Source organism: Prionailurus bengalensis, chromosome C1 (assembly GCF_016509475.1).
Source record: "Prionailurus bengalensis isolate Pbe53 chromosome C1, Fcat_Pben_1.1_paternal_pri, whole genome shotgun sequence".
NCBI lineage: Eukaryota > Metazoa > Chordata > Mammalia > Carnivora > Felidae > Prionailurus > Prionailurus bengalensis.
In genome coordinates, this window is record NC_057345.1 from 214,353,208 (window position 1) to 214,377,565 (window position 24,358).

At 39.2% G+C, this 24,358-nt stretch overlaps 1 protein-coding gene across 1 annotated transcript in view; it reads left to right on the top strand.

The window, feature by feature from the left end:
- The window catches only part of PSMD1 (proteasome 26S subunit, non-ATPase 1), a 97,589-nt gene extending 76,941 nt beyond the window's left edge, over nt 1–20,648 (top strand). Inside the window, exons 19-25 of the mRNA XM_043578141.1 lie at nt 1,089–1,191; nt 6,928–7,097; nt 9,078–9,170; nt 10,729–10,815; nt 11,588–11,734; nt 18,149–18,305; nt 20,428–20,648. Coding sequence (XP_043434076.1) covers nt 1,089–1,191; nt 6,928–7,097; nt 9,078–9,170; nt 10,729–10,815; nt 11,588–11,734; nt 18,149–18,295 — 747 coding nt within the window. The 3' untranslated portion in view covers nt 18,296–18,305; nt 20,428–20,648. The remainder of the gene's footprint in view (nt 1–1,088; nt 1,192–6,927; nt 7,098–9,077; nt 9,171–10,728; nt 10,816–11,587; nt 11,735–18,148; nt 18,306–20,427) is intronic.
- Nucleotides 20,649–24,358: the final 3,710 nt, after the last annotated feature.

A 24,358-nucleotide genomic window follows, 5' to 3' on the forward strand; every position in this document is an offset into this window, starting at 1 on the left:
TGTAAGGTGTAGGCACTCTAATCCCTGTAGGGATGACGAAACTGAAGCTCATAAAATCTAAGTAGCTTACCTAAACAGCTTATTGGAGCGGAGATATTTATAAGCCAAGCTTGTCTGATTCTAGATTACCCTGCACTGTATCACAGTGTGGCCTCTAAGACCAAGGCAAGTGAAGAAGGGAAGAGATTCTGAAAGAATATATAATGCAGATAAAGTCATTATATTAGGAAACTCAAATTCAATATTTTCTGCTTTTGGCAGATTTGGGGAGCTCCCTGATTATGTGCTTCTTGAACAAGCAGACTTCCTGGGTGCCTACCACTTGAAAAGCACTGGTGGGAAAACAGAGAAGTGTAAGACCTGGAAGAAGCGTAAAATAGTTCCTTTGTTGTCACCCAAACAGATTTAAAGGAATCGCAAATACATTGATAATATTTATTTTATAAACTTTATTTTTTTAATTGTAAAAGTAAGATATATTAATTTTAGAAAATATAGAAAAGAATAAAGAAACAAACAAAATTACTGGGTATCCCATCCTAAGTTAGCACATGTTCCATTTTGGTGTTTTTTTTGATGAGACTAATTATTGTGACATGTTCTCAAAAATTAATACGTGTACATATACACTAAATCCAAAATATACCTCACACAACTTCAGTAAAGGGTAGTTTATTTGAAGATAGAATTGAAGGACTATGCCTGCTAGTAGTGGTTATGGTAAGCAAAATAGCTGTAATTCACAGTACAATGAAGTCCTCAGTGTTTGCTTGAACTGTTTAAGCCTACTGACTAACCGTGGTGCGATATGAAATCGCATTTCAGCATTCCCATGAGTGTGAATCATCCATTGTGGAATGAGGATTGAAAACAGAACTGGTACTCCCACACAAGAAAAGTCATAACACCCATGATTTCAGCCATGGAACTTTTCTGCTTTCAAGTCTGGTTTATATCTCTCTCTCTTTTTAAATGTTGTAAAATTCAGAACTCAAGTTTCATTATAATTTGAGCAATCTATTCCCTGTTCTGAAATGACACCGCAAATGTATAGAATTTGACTATAAATCTTTTTCTTGTTCATACAGGTGAATCAGTTCAGACAGCTGTATTCCAAAGTTATCAATGATAAACATGATGATGTCATGGCCAAGTTTGGCGCTATTTTGGCCCAGGGCATACTGGATGCAGGTAAATGTTAAATCTTCCAGATGTGTTAATCTATTTAAACTAAATCTATTGAAGTAATAACTATGTGCTCTATGACATAGTAGAAATTGAGTCTGGGGGAAATTATTCCTGTAGAAAATGTGGAGCCTCGAATTCATAGAAATACTTTAGTAGAGTTGTTAAGCGTGCAGACCGTTAGGGTTTGAGTCCCAGGCCCTTTATAGTAGTAGCTGTATAACCTTGAGAAGTTTTCCCCCATGTTTATATTCTTGTCTTGTAAAGTCTACCTTGTGGTGTTGGGAGGGTTAAAAATCCATGTAAAGCTTTTAAAACAGTACCTATCACTTAATAAAGTGCTCAGCGTGGATTTTTTTTCTCTAATTTTCTTAGTATATATCCGTTTGAAACAAGTTGACACTGGAAAGATTTTGAGAAAAAAAAATAGGTTTTAGACAAATTCTAGCAGCCAAATCATCTTAAAATAGGATGTATGGAATATTTACCTAATAAATACAGAGTGTAACCACCATCTAGCTCCTGAATTCACACTCTTCACCTCTACATTATGCTTGATGTCAGAGACAGGCTACCCTTCCAAGGTAGAAGCGTGTGCTCTAGTACCTGGATCTTTGCTAATTTGAAAGCTGTGAAGAATAGTATCTCAAGGTTTTCATAACAGTTCTGTTACTCAATGAATATTTTCTCAAATTGATTAGCCATCTGTATAGCTTCTAATGAAAACACTCTCAGCCGTAGCTACTACAGTCAGTCTTTTCTTGGTCAACTAGAAATGCATGTATATTTCTGTAGGAGGTCAGGAAAAGAAGTTGCAGTCCTTTTATGTCTTTAAAGTTTTCTTAGTCTCTCCAGGTTTTCACTTGCTCAGAGTGTTTTCTTGATTATATTTGCCAGAGATTTCTTTTTATGTTTCTTTGCTGATGCTACTTTTTTTCCTCCCTAAATTCTTTTCATTTTGCTGAAATCTTTTATTTGCTTTTTCTCTCTTGTCTTTTTCTCTCTTTTTTCTCTCTTTTCTCAGGAGTTAGTGTTTTGTGGTTTTTTTGTTTTTTTTTCCCTAAATGTTTGAGGCAGATAGTCTTCTCTTTTAATCCATTGTCACATGGGGGTTTTTGTTTTGTTTTCATTGTCCAAAAAGAGTTTTTTGCTTAAATTTTTAGTGGTTAAGGCACAATTTATTTGTGTCTTTTTAATTTAAAGACAGTTCTTTGTAGCTGTGTATAAATAAGGAAAATACTCCATAGATACTTTAGTAAAACATTTCAGTTCTCAGTGGTATCGATTCTCTCCCATATATGAATAATACAGACATTGACATGTCATAATTTCTTCTTCCTTATTCTTCATCGCCTTCTAATATTTTTATATTGTCATGGTTTATAATGTTTACATCCTCTTGTGAAGTTGTAATTCTTACAGTTTAGTCTTAGTTCCATATTTGAATGGATTCAGTGCTCATCACCATTTCTTTAATTACTGCTGCTTTTTCCTGGGTATCTGTACTACGGCTTGACACTTAATTAGCTGGATTTTATCAGTCCCTAGTTTACATTCAGGTTCACTTTCTTTTTCTTTTAATTTCATTAATTTAATTTTTTTTTTTTTTATTTTTAGAGAGAGTGCACAAGGTGGGGAGAGGGGCAGAGAGAGAGAAAGAGAATCCCAGGCAGACTCCATGCTCAGAACATAGCCTGACATGGGACTCGATCCCACAACCCTGGGATCGTGACCTGAGCTGAAATCTAGAGTCGGACGCTTAACCGACTGAGCCACCCAAGCATCCCACATTCAGGTTCACTTTCTATGAGTTTTGACAAATGCATAAATATATACCCGCCATTACATCATACACAGTAGTTTCACTGTCCTAAAAATCCTCTGTGCCACCTTTTCATCTCTCCCTCCTTTCACACAGTCCCTGGCAACCCCTGAACTTTTTACTGTCACTGTAGCTTTAGTTTTTCCTTGTCCAGAGTATTGTATAGTTGGAATCATACAGTATGTAGCCATTTGAGATCGGCTACTTTGTTTTAAAAATTTTTTTTTTTTCAACGTTTATTTATTTTTGGGACAGAGAGACAGAGCATGAACGGGGGATGGGCAGAGAGAGAGGGAGACACAGAATTGGAAACAGGCTCCAGGCTCTGAGCCATCAGCCCAGAGCCTGACGTGGGGCTCGAACTCACGGACCGCGAGATCGTGACCTGGCTGAAGTCGGACGCTTAACCGACTGCGCCACCCAGGCGCCCCTGAGATCGGCTACTTTGGATAATTGGTTTTTAAGTAGGGTTTAGGAGTAACATTTTACTATTCCATAATCTTCTATGTATTCATTTATTTTTTAGCTGCAGTTTTTGAAGTTTGTACTTTTATACTACAACCCTTTACGTGTTCATTCAGAGCTACTATGGTTTCTTGCTGGTTTCTGCTATATCAGAGTTGTTAAGAATTAGGGGAAAATAAGGGTGCTTGGGTTGGTTAGTCGGTTGAGTGTGTGACTCTTGATTTCAGCTCAGGTCAAGCAGCTCAGGCCTGCTTAAGATTCTCATTCTCTCTCTCTCTCTCTCTCTCTCTCTCTCTCTCTCTCTCTCCCCCTCTCCTCTCTCTCTCTCTGTCTATCTATTTCATGCGCACACGCGCACTACCTCTCTTGGCTCTCACTCTGTCTCTCCCTCTCTTGCTCTTTCTCTCCCCCACTCCTCCTCCCCTCCCTCTGCCCCTTTCCCCCACTCTGCCCTCTCTCTAAAATTAAAAAAAAAAAAACAAAAAACTGGGGGAGGATAATTCTCTTGTTTCGGCTTCATTTCGCTGTCTTTACTGGAAGTCCTTTCTCTCCACTCTTCCTTACTCTTTCAGGCCTTTCTCCCTTCACTTCCTTTTGTGAATATCTCTTTGAATTGTTATGGACCAGTCAAGTTTTGATGCTTTTTTTGCATTTCTCTTTTTATTTATGTTTTTTTGCCTTACTTATTTTAGTGTCATTTAGTATATAAAGGTTCTGTAGTGTCGTGTTCACTATTACAAGCATAATTATTCTGTCACCCCTTTCTACTTTGTCAGTGTCCTGTCCCCCTACAAACTAGGCTGCAACTGCATTAGAAAAAATGTGTAGTCATGTATTCTGGCTCTCAGAAGTTAGTGGTAATGGAGAAAATCTGGAGGGCAACTTCAAAGGAATGACTGAAATTTGAGAATTCACTCAATGATATGGTCTCTTCAGGGAGAAAAGCCAAAAATTAAGGTTTATGGTTGAAGTTTGCAAAACTGTGTAAACACTATTAGTAGGACAAACTCTTTCTTGTTTTGTAGTAAATCTCCCGACTGTTAGAACAGAAAGCTAGTTTAGTTTCTAAGTCTGAAGAAAATGGGTTTCATTGAAATGAAAGGGAATTCGGCTTCAAAACTTAAATCAAAGATCACATTCTTTAGGAAGCCTTCCCCTCTGCTCTACCCTGCCCAGCCTCATGTTGGGGTAGGTGCCAAGGCATGCTTAGCTGTATGTTCTCACTAGTGCACAGGTTTCTATCCTAATGCTTGCCTGCTCTGGTCTAATTATCTAGTTATCTGTCTTCCCCACTAGACTAGAGACTCCTCAGGATCGCTTTCAGCATTTTGTTCAAGATTCTCAATATGTATTGTAAGCATTCAGTGAATGGGGGAGGTTGAGTAGAGAAAAATACAAGCAGACAATAAATGTGTATAACTCATTCCTGTTGGAAAACAAAGTACACCTGATTTTTTTTCCAGATAAAATCTAGGTTATTTGGTTGAACAATTGAACCCTGATTCTTTTTTTTTTAATTTTTTTTTTCAACGTTTATTTATTTTTGGGACAGAGAGAGACAGAGCATGAATGGGGGAGGGGCAGAGAGAGAGGGAGACACAGAATCGGAAACAGGCTCCAGGCTCTGAGCCATTAGCCCAGAGCCTGACGTGGGGCTCGAACCCACGGACCGCGAGATCGTGACCTGGCTGAAGTCGGACGCTTAACCGACTGCGCCACCCAGGCGCCCCTGAACCCTGATTCTTATAAAAAATTAAAGTGCTTTTTAGTGTAGTAGAATTAGTACTTCCTGACTCTAATATGGAGGCATCTGGGAGAGACTGAGGTTTAAAGAAGTGAAATGTATGGGGCACCTGGCTGGCTCACTTGGAGGAGCATGTGACTCTTGATCTTGGGTAGTAAGTTTGAACCCGTGTTGGGTATAGAGATTACTTAAAAATAAAATCTCCAAAAAAAAAAAAGTGAAATGTGAGCAGTAGGGATCCAGAATTGGAATTCAATTAGGATGGTGACTAGGCACAGACAAGTGCCATTTATAGGCTATGTTATATAAACTAAAAGATTGGGGTCTCAAAGTTCTGGGGTCCAGCACTAATACTTTATATAGAGTCTTCAACACAGCAGCCTGTGGGCCACATCGGACTTAAACATGTTTTGTTTTGTGTGCCTAACAAAATGTGCAAAATATTGGACAAAATCCAGATTCTAATCTGCTTTTAAAAACAAAATTACCTAGTGACCCTGGACCTACACCCTTGGTAACATGTCCTCTCTAAATATGACATGAACTTTCCATTTGCCTCAATTTCCCATTGCTTCCAATCCAAGTTTTCTTATTTGTTTGCCTGACTGGTTCCTAAAGGCATTCAACTTTTCAACCCCTATTAGCCTTAGATTCTTAGTCTTTCAAGGGCCCAATAATGATCCAGCTGTCTAACTGATGGTTGGATCTTCACTCTTGTTCACTAGTTTTCAAACTGTTTCTCTGCACTCCTTCAAGGGATAGTCTAGGGCATGTGGCAAGGAATGGGCGAACAGGACAGGCTCTGAGCCATAATACTCTCAATCGCCCAAACTTCTGATTACATAGAATTAGCTCTGGTTTCATTGTTTCACATATTGTGCGTCCTCAAAAAATTTCATCTGAATCAAGGATTAGAGATTAAAATTTTTCTTTTGTTAGTGATAGTACTCTAGTTCAAGTGCTCAAGTTCAAACCTTCATATTGCCAATGGGAAATGAGACTTTAAGAGGTAAAGTCATTTGTCCAAGGTCATAAGGCTAGTTAAAATGTTGGAGCAATCTACTATCAGACATAACTAAAGCAGAAAGAGTAAAACTAAGCAAACAATATCTGCCTCTTGCCTCTTTGCTATTGTTTGCAAATATGTGTACTGAAATTTTACTTTTTGTTAGCATTAAAAGCCCCAGTGTAGAATGTAGATTAATATTTAATTTAGTGGGACACCTGGGTGGCTCAGTCAGTTAAGTGTCCAACTTCAGCTCAGGTCATGATCTCATGGTTTGTGGGGTCGAGCCCCACATCAGGCTCTGTGCTGACAGCCCAGAGCCTGGAGCCTGCTTCGGATTCTGTGTTTTCGTCTGTCTGCCCCTCCCCCACTCAATGCTCTGTCTGTCTGTCTCTCTCTCTCAAAAATAAATAAACATTAAAATTTTTTTAATATTTAATTTAGCATTCAGTTTTTATATCCTTTAGGCTTCGTTTTTGGAAAATGCCTACTTATACAGAATGAAGGTCTAGTGCTGTAAAATACAGCACTTCAGTTTTGGAGACCCTAGATAATTCACTGGCTAAAAAACTCCAGCTACTCCATATAATATTTTGTGAACTGTATGCTTAAAATAATCACCAAATGCTTCCGTAGTGCAGTGCTTAGAAATCTTTATTATGGCCCTACTGGTTTCATGTTCATGGTTTCTCTCTTTTTCTACAGGTGGTCATAATGTCACAATCTCCTTGCAGTCCAGGACTGGGCACACCCATATGCCTTCTGTAGTTGGCGTCCTTGTCTTTACCCAGTTCTGGTTCTGGTTTCCTCTTTCACACTTCCTGTCATTGGCTTATACCCCTACCTGTGTCATTGGCCTTAACAAGGACTTAAAGGTATGTTTGTAAGACTTCACGTTTATAGTGTGTCTTCTTCACTGTATCCTACGTAATCACCCACTCACAAGGATTTTCATGAAATTTTAAAGATGAATTGGCATCTCGCCAATATTTGTTTCCCCTTCAAATTGAGTCATCACCTTGTTGAGTGGAGTGTGTCAGTGGAAGTTTTGAAAATCAGGTCTCCTTACTAACTGTGTAACCTTGGATGAATCAGTTGAGAGGGAATGGTAAGAGAGGAGGCAAATTTAAAAATACGAAAAGGTTTTATAGCTCACTGTTACCAATTTTATTTAATACTGAAGTTCTGTAAGAGCCATTGAAGGATTTCATGCAGATAAATGACATGATGAGGTTTGCACTCTAGAAACCTCATTCTGGTATCCGTGGAAGTCCATTACAGTGAATGCTATTGTAATCATCTGGGCAAGGAAGAAAGAGGACCTGAACTAAATCTTAATAAGGAGTGAGGCTTTGAGGCAGGGCCATGTTTCAGAGTTGTATGATGCTAGAGTATTTGATGGAAGAAAGGATTATTTCTAAAGGGAAAAGCAAAATAGGAGGATGTCTCTTTGGTAGTGGCAGAAAACAAGACCAACAATGAGAAGCCAAGGAATCTGACAGAAACTAGTCACATAAGTCAAGGACTGGAAGTGATACATCCCCTGTCATCACACCGTCCATGTTTTTTTTAGCGGGGTTTGTGCTTAGGTCTTTCGTAATCCTGTGGCCTGATGATTCACCTTCTTGTTCTTCCATCTTCTCAGAGCCTTTTGACCTTCAAATAACTCTTAAATCTGGTCATCACTTCTGTTAAAATGTTCTATTAAATTTTCAAAGTGGAAAAATTTGGGACCAGAAAGTAGCTGATGAAGATTGAGTATTTCATCCAATTGACTCCCACCCCCCCCCACCCCAGTATAGCTATACAGTCATTTATCCTTTAAGTGTTTCAAAATAAAACTACTCACATTTGTAAATATTGAGCAAATATTTGTAAATATTCTTTCCAAACAAGAATCTTTAGGTTCCCCAGTCCCTAACCTTTAACCTTTAACATTGTGGTGAAGCATCCTGTATAATCTGTAGGGACTTTTCCCTCTAGCACACAATCTTCTGATATCTGTTTTCCATTCTTTACAAGGAAAGTAGAATGAAAAAGACAAGATTCCAAGGGTGCTAGGGTGGCTCAGTCATTTGAGCGTCTGACTCTTGATTTCGACTCAGGTCATGATCTCAGAGTTTTGTGAGTTTGAGCTCCGTGTTGGGCTCTGTGCTAATAGCGCAGAACCTGCTTGAGATTCTCCCTCTCTCTCTCTGCCCTTCCGCTGCTCACACTCTCTGTCTCTCTCAAAATAAATAAACTTAAAAAAAGACAAGATTTCTTATCCTGTAAATATGATGCCAGTTACCATTCTCTGTCAGTGTAAATTGGGTAAATAGGGAAGAATTCAGACTAGAGAACTTTAAAACCTAATCACTAAGTAATGTGAAGCTGACTTTTTCATCAGGCTCATGTTGGGCTCTTGTAAGGAGTGATTACATGGTATAGAAACCGTGTTCGGACTTTTATAGATTGTTAGAGTGGTATAAGGAAGGTACATGGAAGTTAGGTGTGCAGGCTAACTAATCAAAGAACACTTTACAAAGGAGGTAACCGTTGATCTGATGCTCACACCATGAGTGAGACTTATGAAGCAGGGTGCGTGGCCAGTAGAGATGAGATCAAGGGGGTGCCCGTGAACAGGCACAGAGCCTCAGGAAAGTCTAAGGAACTGCAGGTAGTTTTGTAAAGCACCTAGAAACAAATTCAGTGAAGAAGACAGATGCCTGTAAGGGAGTTTTGTAAGAGAACATTTAGCCTAGATTGAAACTTCTGGCATTCCTTTGCATTGTGTGCTTGTTAAGAGCATAAAATACTTAAATCTTGATTTGGGTTATTTTAATGTAAGGAGGAAAACTCTTTTATTTCTTCAGATGCCGAAAGTTCAGTATAAATCAAACTGTAAACCATCCACATTTGCATATCCTGCCCCTCTGGAAGTACCAAAAGAAAAAGAAAAGGAAAAGGTAGGTTCTTTGTTCCCTCGAGCAGCATTTGTACTTCTATATAGAAGCTGCTTAGTGTTTTACTTGGGTTTGTTTTAAATATTTTAATGTTTTAAATTAGATATTTTCAAAGTAATACTTCTTATGGTAAAATCCAACATTACACAAGAATGTAAAGTAAAAGCCCTTTTTCTCTCCTGGTCATCCAAGTCCCACGTCACAGGAATCATAATTTGTGAATCCTTGCAAATGTTTTCTCTGCACATGTCAGTACTTTTTATACCACAAATAATTGTTGACACACTGTTCTGCAGCTTATTGTTTTCACTTTAACAGTTAATCTTTAGGGGACGCCTGGCTGGCTCAGTCGGGAGAGCATGCAACTTGATTGATCTCAGGATCATGAGCTCAAGCCCCACTTTGGGTGTAGAGCCTACTTAAAATTTTTAAAAGTATCTAAGTTTTTCAGTGTATATGGATCTCATTTATTGCTGCAGAGCATTCCCTTTACGTACAATACCATTATCTGTCTTCTCAGTTCCTCGCATGATGAACACTTTAAGGTGGTTTCTAATTTGTCACTGTTACAAATGAGACTAGAATAAGAGTCTTTATACATGTATGTTTGTGCACTTGTACGAGTATATCTATAGGTTAGGATCTTAGATGTGATTGATTAGAAGTAATGTACATTATTTATTTTCATAGATATTAACTAAATTTCCTTTCAAAATGGATATAACCAACTTACGCTACTAACAGCAATGTATGAGAATACTCACTGATGTGTGTTAAATCAAACTATCGTGAGTTAGAGAGCTGCACTTGCCCCTGAAGTTTTCTCAGTAAAATTATCCTTTTTGATACCTTATACTAAGGAAAATACTTTTCTTCCTCTCAACAGTGCTCTGTATTAGCCAGTTGATTATTTGCTGTAAACTTTGTAAGTGGGGATAATTATACACTGACCAAATTTGAGGGTGGTGGGTGGTGAATATCTCTGACGACAACATCCTGTTCCATCAGCTATGTTTCAGACCCCCGGCTTTTAGGTCTGAAACAAAATCAGCTTATACCAATACTGCCAGTCTTTAAAGTCCCTGTTTTACCTTCGATTTTAGCAAGACCCATCAAGAAGGGTAGTTCTAGGCTAACCATTCACCCACTGTGTATTACAACTGTAGAGCATCTAATTCAGTAAGAGGATCTTTATGACCAAGTTTGGAGGAAATTCTTATGTTTTCTAGTGCTTTCCCTATAAAGTAAAAATGTATGCAGCACCCAAATATCTCAGAATCTCATGACAGCAAATCCACATCCAAGGTAGACTACAGATTAAAAAAGTAGTAATAATAAGAGTTATATTGGATGCAGGCCTCTAGGAACTGAAGAATCACCTGAGGACTATAGTAGAAAATTATATGAATAAATGTCCTGCTTATTTTTTGCATTTATTCCCTGGTTATTTTGTTATTTATGATACTTACTTCCAGGAAACAAAGTATTATAGAACTGATTTCTCTGTGGGCTTGTACCTTGTAGGTAAGAGACTATGATTTACCATGTTCACTTCCTCTAGGTTTCCACTGCTGTGTTATCTATTACTGCCAAGGCTAAAAAAAAGGAAAAAGAAAAAGAAAAAAAAGAGGAGGAGAAAATGGAAGTGGTAAGTATAATTTGGTGATCATGTGGGTTGATATATCTATCTTTATCATGGTCCAGGTTCTTTGTAAGTGAACATTTCCATACCTTGCTCTTGGCTTCCTTAAGTAAGTATCCTGTTCCAAGCATAGAGACTCCTAAAGTTTTAATTGGAAGAGAGTTGAGTTCTTGGAGGAAATGACAACTAAAGTGGGTTTTGAAGGGCAGAGTAGAATTTTCAGACAATGAGATGATGTTGGGAGAAAAAAAGGCCCTTTCAAGCAAAGAGAATATCATTTGTTTAAATAGACCCTCTTTTTATGGTCTCTCCTTGTAGAAAAACTTCCTTATCCTTTAAAACCAAGTTACATAGCATTCTCACCCCTAAGCACAGTTGTCCTGTCCATCCTGAGTCTGGTATGACTTTAGTTGTATTTTCATTACATCTAATCCTAGCTACCTTTTGTACCTAAGAGTTGCTCAGTAAAAGGAATGTCTGAGTGGCCCAGTTGGTTAAGCATCCAACTCTCAGTTTCGGCTCAGGTCATGATCTCACAATTTTGTGAGCTCGAGCCCCACATCGGGCTCTGTGCTAACAGTGCAGAGCCTGCTTGGGATTCTCTCTCTCTCCCTCTCTCTCTGCCCCTCCCCTGCTCACACTGTCTCTGTCCCTCTCACTATAAATAAACTTAAAAAAAATTTTTTTTAAAGGAGTTGCTCAGTAAACTTATCGAACGTTATTCAGTGATGTGGAAGAGAAGTAAACCTTTGTTGGGTTATTTTCTCATATTTTCCAGGACGAAGCAGAAAAAAAGGAAGAAAAAGAGAAGAAAAAAGAACCTGAGCCAAACTTCCAGTTATTGGATAACCCAGCCCGAGTTATGCCTGCCCAGCTTAAGGTCCTGACCATGCCAGAGACCTGTAGATACCAGCCTTTCAAACCAGTAAGTTATCTATGGCCCTTAGCTATATGCCAGTGGGATATTAATTCGTAGAACAATGACATATTGATAGAGGAGGATAAATCTCCAAAGCATTGGAGAAAGCTCTCTAGAACAAATCAGTCTCTTAGCAAAAGAGAGGACATTCCCTTCCATTTCATATAGATTTGGGAGAGATCTTTTTTTTCCTTTGGGTAACCCTACAAGCATCCTTCATCTACCAGAGGCTTACATAATAGAAGTTCCTAATACAGCATGGTGATAGCTATGAGGTCAGCATAGACTCCAGGACCAGACATCCTGAGTTTGAATCCTGACTCTACCATTTACAGCCAGTGTAACCTTAAGTCTAATACTAAACCTCTCTCTGCCTCAGTTTCCTCTCCTGTAAAATAAGAATTATACCTAACTCAGGAATGAAAGAGTGAATAAGGTGATAACAGTTAATACACAAGCACTTAGAGCATTGAATGTTACAATTTGAAAAGGATCTTTCTGCCATTTAATTTATTCTAAGGAAGAATGTTTCAGGTTAGAAACACTGAACAATAATTTGAGCATGAAAATGTCTTTTTTTCCCCCACATTCTTATAACTGGAAAACAAAGCTGTTAGTAGACACATTTAATACATCCAGATCCTGGGCCTGTCTACAGTGCCATAGATGAGATTTCTAAAAAAAAAGTAAACCCATTCTCATCAACTTGAAAGTGGTCCCCGATAGTGGTGAGTGGAAGGCATCTCTTACCTACACTTGTGAGCCAAGGTCTTACCTAACTAGATTATCAGCTAGAGGAGAGAAGGACAGGGATAGATGGCTGTATTTAGTGGTGAAGAGCTAGAATTGGGTAGAACTGAGTTTATACTCCAGCTCTGCCATTTCTTAGCTGTATAACTGAGACAAGTCTTTTGATCTTTTCATGTTTCAATTTCCTCATCTGTTAATGTTGTAAAGATTAAATAGATCATTATATGTAAAATGCCTAAAACAATATCTGGCACATGGTAAATTCTTAATAAATATTAGTTGATGGGGCACCTGGGTGGCTCAGTTGGTTAAGCACCTGACTTCAGCTCAGGTCATGATCTCCCGGTCCGTGAGTTCAAGCCCCATGTTGGGCTCTGTGCTGACAGCTTGGAACCTGGATCCTGCTTCGGATTCTGTGTCTCCCTCCCTCCCTCTCTCTCTCCCTCTCTCTCTCTCTCTCTCTCTCTCTCTCTCTCTGTCTCTGCCCCTCCCCCACTCACAGTCTCTCAAAAATGAATAAATGTTAAAAAAAAATTTTTTTTAAGAAAATTTATATTGGTTGATGGTGGTAACAAGTCACCAGATGGCTGTAGGTAGCAAGGCAGTCAGGCCAGGAAGGCAGGAATAGTTTGAAGATCTTTTCCTACTTCTATTAGTCCTTCATTATGACTAGAACCTAATACTACTTGGTCTGTAGTGTACGATGAATGAATTCATAGAACCACCAATGCACACCTTAAATGCAGTCACTGTCTACTCGACTACCCAGTTCATCTAAGTGGCATGTTTACAGAGAGTGTATTCTAACAGTGTCTAGAAACTGCTGTTGCCAGTTTAAGTGGGGTATATCAAGAATAGATCTATTAGTGCATAACTAGTGAATACAGAAAGCACACAAGACACCCAGTGTTCTTGACAATTACGAAGAACCGAAGACAGCAAAGTATACGCTCCATATCGTGAGGCCATATGAGAAGACTGATATGTTTCTGTTGGAAATTAAATGTTTATTAGCATTTGCTCAGAATGAGAGGAAGCTGCAACCGTTGTCCATCTAGGAGTCAAAAGACTGGCTTTGTCAGAGCAAGCCAGCAGTGAAGGCTAAGGAAGAGTTGCCAGCTGCCTGGCTGACTGTTGGTGGTGTGCTTCCCTAATGCACACACAGCCCCTCAGCAAAGACTGGAGACTTACTGGTTCCAGGTGTTTAAGGAAAGCCCTGCCCAATCGTAGCTGACCACTCAGTTGAGTAGAGACTCACTGTGGTCACGTACAGCAAAAAATACGGACTTTATGGAAGAAGTTCAGAAAAGTCACAAAACAGACAACAGCAAACCCTGGGGAAGGGAGAGAATCTGATTTCCAGAGTGCCTGCATGATATTATTTTAATGTCCAGTTTCAACAAAAAATTACAAGACATACAAAGAAATAAGAACCTAGATGCCTTAGGCAGACTAAATCAACTACTTAAAATATGTCTGAAGACCTAAAGGAACTAGGTTTAAAGAACTAAAGGAAAGTATGAGAATGTCTTAACAAGTAGTATCAGTAAAGTGATAGAAATCATAAAAAATAAGAGATTATGGAATTAAAAAATACAGTAACTGAAATGAAAACTATTAAAGGAGCTCAACAGCTGATTCAAGCAGGCTTGGGCAAACTTGAAGATAGGTCAATTGAAGAACAATTCTCCAAAAAAGGGTGAAGAAAAATGAACCTCAGAGATCTGTGGAACACTACCAGGCATACCAAGCTACATAAAATGGGATAATGGGAGTCCCAAAAAAGAAAAGCATAGAATATTTAAAGAAATAATGGATGAAAACTTGGCAGATTTTTTAAATGTTACTAATCTACATATCCCAGATGTTCAGTAAATGCAAGAGTGATAAACCCAAAGAGATCCACACCCAGCCCCATCGTGATAAAATTGTTGAAAAATCTTGAGAGAAGCAACTCATATACTGGAACCCTAAATAAGATTAACAGCTGATTTGCCACCAGAAACCATGGAGGCCAGGAGGCAGTAGGATGATATATTCATAGTGCTGAAAGAAAAGACTCTCAACCAAAAATTCTGTATCCATCAAAATGGTCCTTCAAAAATGAAGGTGAAATTAAGACATTTCCAGATAAAAATGAAGAGAATCTGTTGCTAGCCAACTTGCCATACAGGAAATACTAAAGTGAATGCTTCAGGCTGAAATGAAAGGACACTAGACAGTAATTTGAATCCACATGAAAAAATAAAGAGCACTGGTAAATGTAACTACATAGGTAAATCCGAATGATAGTATAAATGTATTTTTGTAATTCTTCTCCTATCTGGTTTAAAAGACAACTGTATTAAGCAGTCATAAATTGGTATTGATGTATGCACAAAAGCATAATTTGCATTAAACTATGTCATAGTTCTGGCTGCTAAAGCAGATTGCCACCTATCGTTTAAAACTAAATGGCTTAAACCACAAACATTTCTCACAGTTATGGAGGCTAAAAGTCCAAGATTAGGACGCCAGCATGATTGGGGTCTTAGTAAAGGCCCTCATCTTACTTTACATATGGCCTTCTTCTCATTGTGTCTTCACAAGGCAGAGAGCAGAGAGGAAAGAAGCTCTCTTCATGGCTCTCCTTATGAGGGCACCGATTTCATTATTAATGAGGGCTAATTGCTTGCTAATGGCCCACCTGCTAATACTATCACTTTGGGGGATAGAATTTCAACATGTGATTGGCAGGATGAGAAGACACAGACATTCGGTTCATAACACAGTAACAACAAAGGAGTGGGGAAACAGCTATGTTGAAGTGTAGTTTTTGTATACTTTGAAGTTAAGTTGCTATTTTTCAGTGAGATTAAGATGTTAATTGTAACCCCAAAGACAACCACCAGACAAAACAACTCAAAAGTAGACTGAAAGAAACAAGGAAATTAAACTAGTACACTAGAAAGTACCTACATAATGCCAAAGGAAGCCAGTAGTGGAAGAATTGAGAAACAAAAATATAGAAGACATACAAAAAACAAATTTCAAAAATGGTACGAGTAAGTCTTACCTTAGTAATCAGATGAAATATCTTTTTTTTTTTTTTTAAAGTAAGTTCTAGGCCCATCATGGGCCTAGAACTCACAGCTCTAACATAGAGTCTTGTGCTCTACCAGCTGAGCCAACCAGGCACCCTCATGAGATGTAAATGGACTAACCACTCCAGTTAAAAGCCAAAGATCAGCCAAATGGATAAAAAAGAAGAGGACCCAACTACATGCTCTCTTATTAAGAGACACACTTTATGAGGTGCCTGGCTGCCTCCGTCAGTAGAGCATGCAACTCTTGATCTCAGAGTTCAAGCCCCATGTTTGGTGTAGAGATTACTTAATAAAACAGAGGGAGGTAAGCCATAAGAGACTCTTAAATACAGAGAACAAACTGAGGGTTGATGGGGAGATGGGTGGGGAAAATGGGAGCTGGGCATTGAGGAGGGCACTTGTTGGGCACTTGTTGGGCACTGGATGTTGTATGTAAGGGATGAATCAGGAATCTACTCCCGAAGCTAAGACTACACTATATATACTCACTATATGTTAGCTAACTTGACAATGAACTATTAAAATTTAAAAATGATAATAAAACAAAAAAAAAAAATAAAATCTTACACACACACACACTTTAGATTCAGAGATTCAAAAATTAAAAGCAAAAGGATGGGGAAAGATATCCCATGCAAACAAGTAACTAAAAAAGAGCTATACTAAATCAGAAAAAAATATATTTTAAGACAAAAATTGTTGCTAGAGACAAAGAACATTTTATAAAATTTTATAAAAAGGTCAGGGACTGACTGGCTCAGTCAATAAAGCATGCAACTCTTTTTTTTTTTTTTTTTTTTTTTTAAGTAATGTCTGCACCTGACGTGGGGCTTGAATTCATGATCCCAAGATCAAGAGTCACGTGCTCTTCCGACTGAGCCAGTCAGGCGCCCCAGGGTATGTGACTCTTGATCTCAGGGTTGTAAGTTCCAGCACCATGTTGGATATAGAAGATTACTTAAAAAAGAATAAAATAAACCTAAACCACATAGCTGTAAAAGGCTCTTTCCTTATGTTGTTTATAATTGCAGGATTTGAGTTGGATTATTTCATTCCAATTAAGCGTAAAATAGTACAGTTATAACCTGGAACCATCTGTTTCCAAAATATTGGAAGTCCTATTTGTTGAACATAGATATTTTCTTCTGTTTGGTAGACAGTTCATCTCCATTTGGTCCTTTAAATGGTTCAGGTAAACTTGCAGGCCATGGAGGATTAGTGGCCTTGTACTGTGATTGTTCTTGGGTGAATATGGATAGCACAGGCAGGGTCCATTCATAAAATGGCTCCTCTGCAAGGAAAGCATACTTTTTAAGGGAAAGAGTCAGAAATTAATGTGTATGGATATGTGGGTGTTGAGAGAAGAGAAATAGAATATAGATAGAAATTCATGAAGGCACACCAGTTTTATAGCATGGCAGGGCAGAGTTCCGACGAGTAAAAATCAGATTAGGTTGAACTGCAGAGATACTTGTACATACATGAATCATTTGACTAATGTGCTTGTGCTTCTTTTCCTTCCCATTAATGTGCTTTGGTAGAAATAATGTTTTTCCAGATGTGCCCTGCCACTGTCGACTGATTTAATTACAGAGAGCAGCTTTCCATTTCCTTTGACACAGGCAAGAAAATAAGATAAGATTAGCACACCAGAGATGGGTGAAGAGTTTGGTATTTGAATTTACTTGTAATATGTTTGGGAGAGGGCTAATGCAATTGCTTTTACACTATAGTTCTTCTTTGTTGCCTATCTACTACTTTGTTGTCTTGTATCACAAGGATTTATAAATTAAAGTGAAAAACAGTCGGTAAATCTGTGATATTTATGTCGTTCTCTCTGTCATTCTGAAATTGCTGGAGAAAAATTGGCTTTTCATTCGTAGATTGTCTTTTGTGTCCAAAATGATAGTTTTCTCACAAATAATAAAGTATCTAGTAGACTAGCGTGCTTCTTAAACTTGAATGTGCACACATATCACCTATGGATCTCATTAAAATGCAGATTCTGTAGATCTAGGTAGGGCTATGTTTTCTGCATTTCTAACAAAGCCCCAGGTAGTAATGATGCTGCTGGTCCAGGACCATGTGTTGAGTAGCAGGGCGTTAGAATTCATATCTATACTTAGACAGTAGACGTTCTCACTACATTCAGACTGAGACAATACTGGAAGTGCTTACTGTTCTTCGCTTGGGATGCATCATCTAAACCTACCATCCATAGCCACTGGGCTAAGTTTGTAAATATTCCTTATGGATTACAATTTTCTTTATCCTTTGTAATGTACACTGACGTTGCTTTCCTCGTTTAGTCTTCAGACTATTCCTGAAGGAATAGATGTGGAAGATCTTATTAGCCCCTTCTCCCTGTTGAACAGTCTGTCACCACTGTAGCATCACACAGGCACAGATGCCCAGGTTTTCTGACTTTTGTCTAGTAAAGTGTAGTTCTATTCCAGTCCTTTACTTCCAAATCATTCGAGGAGTCTTAAAGGTACCATTTCACAAATATGCGCCCTAGACTCAGAAGCAGTCTGAAAATATGAGTGGAATTTGTGCTTCTTCATTCCTTGCTCTGTGTTTCCAGCTCTCCATTGGAGGCATCATAATCCTGAAGGATACCAGTGAAGACACTGAAGAGCTGGTAGAACCTGTGGCAGCCCACGGCCCAAAAATTGAGGAAGAAGAACAAGAGCCAGAACCCCCAGAGCCATTTGAGTATATCGATGATTAAGGACCCAGAGGTATGTGTAGAATAAAATTGTGTATCAAGGGAAATCTATTGTCAGTACGTCATAAATGTTTTAGGCAGAGACATTGTCTCACTTCTTCCATTCCTTTTATGCTTAATCCCTATTTACTTAAATGTATTAAAATTTCCCCTCTTTTTGATTTCTTCCTGTGCACATAACCACCCGTTCCTTTTTCTTTTTCCCTCCACTCTGTCTGCCCTGTAGTGTTTGACCAATGCTACTAAAGTGGCTACAAACTGTTGTCATAGGTCCATGAGGAGGTAAGGAGCTTGCTCCAGAATGTAAATCTACTCAATGCTTCTTTCATCAAAAAAACCTTGCTTACTTACCTGCTCCCCCTAGAAAAAAGTCTGCTGAACTAACAAGTTGCTTACGGTAGAGTTGATTTACATTTTGATGTAAGCCCCTTATTAGAGATCAGTTGCAGTTCATGGGCCGGCCTGGTTCATGGATCACACAGGTCTAGGCTTCTCACTGATTGATCTCTCTCTCCCTTTCCTTTAGCAGTTCTTTTGGCACTGAAAGCCTTAATAATTTATTTATTTACTGAAGCTGTTGAACATCTAATGTGATAAGACACGGTGCTTAAAGGTACTTTGGAGTCCATTAGACTATAACACAAAGCTTTGTCCAGTTGAAAAAGATTATTATTCCAGTATTCTAACAGTGTTGGAGTAGGTCTTTAGGTGCAGAAGATTGGAATAATCTATCTGAAGTCATGAAATTGTACTTTTTTCCCCCATCTTGTTAGTAGTCATCACATATTTGAAGATAACCTATGAACTATGTAATCAAGGTTTACTAAGTCCACCCTAGTACACGTACATTGTCAGACAAATAAGAATTTACTCTTCTACTCTTCGAAGATAAGAAGAACAGGGGCACCTGGGTGGCTCAAGTCAGTTAAGTGTCCAACTTGCTTTCAGCTCAGGTCATGATCTCACGGTTTCTTGAGTTCGAGCCCCGTGTCAGGCTCTGTGCTGACAGTGTGGAACCTGCTTGGGATTCTCTCTGTGCCCTTCCCCCACTCACACTGTCTCTGTCTCTCTCAAATAAATAAATACACTTAAAATAAAATGGAAATAAAAATAATAAAAACAGTATCATTTATTACATTATGACAAAAGAAATACATTTAAACGTCAGGTGGTAAGTCTAGCACCATGAGTGTTACCCACTGACCAGCATTTAATGAAAGCTTTTTACAGAAGTCTCAGATAAATATTAAGTCAGAAACCCTGCCATTAGTAGGAAACTATATTCAAGCCTCTGAGAGTGTTTGGACCTTTGAGAGAGGGAGATTTACACTAACTTCCTGGTTATGTAAACTTACTTTTGAAAATTATTTTTCAGCCTTTGGTTTCCTAAGCTTTACCCAAGCAGCACAAGGCACTGTTGATACAATGAGCACTCAGTGTCTATGTGGAACTGAACGGACTCACATTAGCCCCCTTAATTAAGCCTTTATAACACCTTCACACCTTACTGAAAACCCCCTGATTAAATCTTTCAAGGCAATTAATTACAAGATGGCTTATAAAAGTTTTAGTTAGAAATTGGACTTTTTTTTCTTTCTTCCTTTTTTTTTTTTAAGTGAACTCTGCGCCCACTCACAGCCCCGAGTTCGAATGTCGTACGCTCCACCAACTGAGCCAGGCCAGGCACCACAGAAATTGGATTCTTATTCTTTTCAAAAGGATAAAATAGTCTAGTAGGAGTGTAAAAACTGTAGTCTGTCTTAGCAAAAAGTAGCTTTTAGGACGACACAGGCAGGGTTAGAGGCTAGTTTTAGACTTCAACAGCTAGTAATAAAAATAAAAAATAAAAAAATGTTTAAAGAATGACCCTAGGGGCTCCTGGGTGGCTCTGCTCGTTGAGCATCTGACTCTTGATTTTGGCTCAGGTCATGATCTCATGGTTGTGATATTGAGCCGCTTGTTGGGCTCCATGCCTAGTGTGGACCCCGCTCACGATTCTCCCTCCCTCTGATCTTCTCCCCTGCTCACATATGCACTCTCTCTTTCTCTCTCTCTCTCTCTCTCTCTCTCTCTCAAATACAATTTAAAAAAAAAAAAAAGAATGACCCTCGCTTTCCCCCTCACCCCTTCCCTAGGATCTCATTGCTCTTCTGAAGAAGACTGTCCAGGCTCGTATGGGAAATGCCTGTGAGGACGTTCATGCCGAGACCCGCTATTCACTGCATGTATCATTGCCTCTGCGTTGACCTGAAGAACCTTGTCTCCAAGTCTTTGGTGAAGAGAAGATACAGGACTATTTAGTGTGCTCTTTACAGAACTTGGTTTTCAAATAAATATATTAAAATCTCAAAATGGACAAGAGCTTTTTAATTTGTTTTTCAGCCTCGATTTTAAATGAATGGACCTAATATCCTCCCCCCCACCATGAAATGCCTAAACCCAAAGAGCTAAATCGTCGATTGTCAGGATGAGTACGCATGACTTTCATGTTGATGAAGTTAAACTAGTATATAGGTTATTTGAAAAATTATGCCAAAAAAAAAAAAAATCAACCTTTGTTCATGACTCCAAGAATTCTCTGCAGTTTTTAAAATTGGATTGAGGGTATGGGTGCCATCATCTACTGAAGAAGTCCTTGTAGTGGTCGAAGGGAAATGTTTAGGCAGCTCGGTAACATTTGTTTTTAAATAAGCTTTGCTGGAGTGCCTAGGTGGCTCAGTCGGTTAAGCTTCTGACTTCAGCTCAGGTCATGATTTCATGGTCTGTGAGTTCAAGCCCTGTGTCAGGCTCTGTGCTGACAAATCAGAGCCTGGAGCCTGCTTCAGATTCTATGTCTCCCTCTCTCTCTGCCCCTCCCCCGCACTCACTCGCTCTCTCTCTCTCTCTCTCTCTCAAAAATAAACATTAAAAAATAATTTTTAAATAAGCTTTGCTTATTGTTACCTGCTTTTGACCCTGTTGAGGACAATAGATACAATTCATTTCATTTAGCCACGGGATTTGATAATGTACATTTTTTCTCATTTTTTTCTGCCCTTTTTTCCCATGTGCCTTTTAATTTGAAATAAAACTGTAATATAATAATGCAGAAATTTGAAGTATATACAATTTGGTATGTTTTGGCAAGTCCTATTTTGATTTCTGTATTATCAGATCTTACTTAGATGTTGGGCTTTTGAAATAAGCAGATCAAGTCATTACTCTGACAACCTCCCCTTCTGTCTTCTTGCCATATGAAGCGGGTCTTTGATGTACTGGGACGCAGCAATAAGAGCTAGTTTGGGGGGGATTGGGTGGGGTTCTTTGTGTTTTGGCCTTCAATCGCGTAAAATAAAAGGTGACTTCCAGCATTTATACAAGAATAGTTCTTTGCTCCAACCTTGATCCTTACACTTTTTAATTTAGGATACAGCCTTCTAAGGGCTTCTGCGGGGGGTGCTATCATTAGAGGAAACAAACGCCCAGACGGATCAGCCCTGTTCCACTCCACCACAGCTTTGTTGTTAGACCCAGGTCTAAAGGTTACTGATCCCAAAGGATGGCTCCACTCATTGGTTAATTTCATTGTATCCCCTCCTTTGTAAATTCCTGTTTCCTCAATATCAGATGATTCTATAAAAGAGATTATCTCATTTCCTAGCCTCTCATTAGCTATGTCCTTCCTGTTCAAGCTCTTAACATTGCTTGCATTTCAGACAGTTATCTCTAACATTTCCCTTAATATATGAGATGTTTATAAAACAGAAGTCTCTCAATGATGTCACTGTCCAAAATTGAGTAGTCTGGGAGAGGTGGTACATTCACTGGCCTCTGGCCAAAGTTATTCCACACTTATAGATTGAACTTCAGGGAGCGGTCAAGCTTTAGTTCCTTGTAAGCAATGCAATTTAGGATTTGTAACTTGGTCTTAAATCTTGAGGTTGTAGCTCTAAAAAAAAATGTAAGCTGTAAAGTAAAATGGCCACTTGGATCAGATTATGATGAGATTGTCTGTTTTCATGATGACTTGTTCTCCTAGAAGACTTCCTAGCATGTGCATAGCACTGAGAGCTAACCAAGGAGCAAAGGAATTTAAGGTGAAATAGAACAGGGTGAAATAAAGTCGTGTGAAGACAGGATAGGAGCTAAGAATTGGCACATTCACCAGAAGAAACGGGAAAGTGGCGGCAGTTAACTCCCAGATGATGTCATTGTGGCGAACTTGCCGACTTGAAAGCAAGTGAGATGCACAGCAAGGAAACCAAATGGAAGGAAATTGATTTCTTGGACTGGGGTGAATACTAGAATCCTGTCTTTCTCAAACCCATCTGCAGTTAAATGACTGCTGAGTCTGGCTTTTAAAAGTACTCTCCTTATGGAGCACCTGGGTGGTTCAGTGGGTTGAGCATCTGACTTAGCTCAGGTCATGATCTCACAGCTTGTGGGTTCAAGCCCTGCGTCGGGCTCTGTGCTGACAGCTGGGAGCTCAGATCCTGCTTCAGAACCTGTGTCTCCATCTCTCTCTGCCCCTCCCCCACTTAGGCTCTGTCTCTCAAAAAATAAACATTAAAAATTTTTTTAAAAATAAAAGCACTCGGGGCGCCTGGGTGGCTCAGTCGGTTAAGCGGCCGACTTCGGCTCAGGTCATGATCTTGCGGTCTGTGAGTTCGAGCCCCACGTTGGGCTCTGTGCTGATAGCTCAGAGCCTGGAGCCTGTTTCAGATTCTGTGTCTCCCTCTCTCTGACCCTCCCCCGTTCATGCTCTGTCTCTCTCTGTCTCAAAAATAAATAAACGTTAAGAAGAAAATTTAAAAATAATAATAATAAATAAATAAAAGCACTCTCCTTAGACTTTAAGGCAAAAAACATGACTTCAGTAAATGTCTCTAGTGGAATATAACCATTTTTAACTGCTTTTTATGCTAGTTGGTTATCATGGGTAATGATACGTAAATTAATCTCCAAGAGCCATTTTGTTAGACAAAGAGCTTTGATATTTTCCTCTTCGCCCTCCAACTGTAAAGGTATAACAAACTAATAAATCCTTAAAGATACCTTATCTTTTAAAAAATTAATAAAAGTACTCTTCATGGCATCAATAGCAAGTCTTTTCCTCCTCTGACCAACCTGTTCGTTTAACAAATACAAAAAACACTTAATTTGAGCATTTCTTTGTGCAAGGATTCTTGGGCACCTTGGCAGGTCCCACTCCCTCTGACTGCTTTTGAGCTCTAGCCTTCCTCAGAATTGGGTCTTTGACCTTCTTGGTCCACTCTCCAAGCAAGCCCATCCATCCCACACCTTCATCCACCATCTTTGTGCAGATGATTCTCCGGTCCACATCTCTCCCACGCTCTTCATCTGAGCTCTTGGCACACACATCCAGCCACTCACTGGATCCCCATTCGGGCTGCCTCTCGGGCACTTAATATAGTGTATCCAAGACACTTCCAGTCTCCTCTAGCTTTTTGGAGCTAATGACAACCCCTCCATCTGGCAGCTCGCACCAGAAACCCACGCTTCCCCCTTGACTCAATGTTTAGCCTCAATTATCTCTTCAGTTCATCCACCCTCCTTCCCCCACTGGTCACTACCCCTGGTTCAAGCACTTAACTGTCTATCAGCCTCTAGACTTAGCCCACTCTAATCCATTCTCCAAACTGAGCTTTCTACAATGCAAATCATAGTAATCTGCTTCAAGTTTCTCAGTGGTTCTTTGTTGAATAATGCCCAAATTCTTTAGTAAGTGTTCAAAGCTACACAAGACTTTAGCTGCTGCTCAGCTCTCCAGCTTCTCTCTTGACTTCTCCCACCTCACGCCCAGAACCACTTACACTTCCTCCAAAGATCCAAGCTTTGTGTCACCTCCTGGCCTTTGCACATACCATTCCCTGTTCCTGAAATACCCTTCTCTTCTTCACTGCCACCCTGTCCCTCTAGGTCTGGTGAATCTACTAGTTAGTTCTTTAGGTTTCAATTTATAGAGACTTACTTCAAGAAACCCACACCAATTCCACCTCCCCTCCCCCACCCCCAGAGCTGGACTCGGTCCTTCTGCTTCCCCAGCACCCAGTATCACCCCCTATT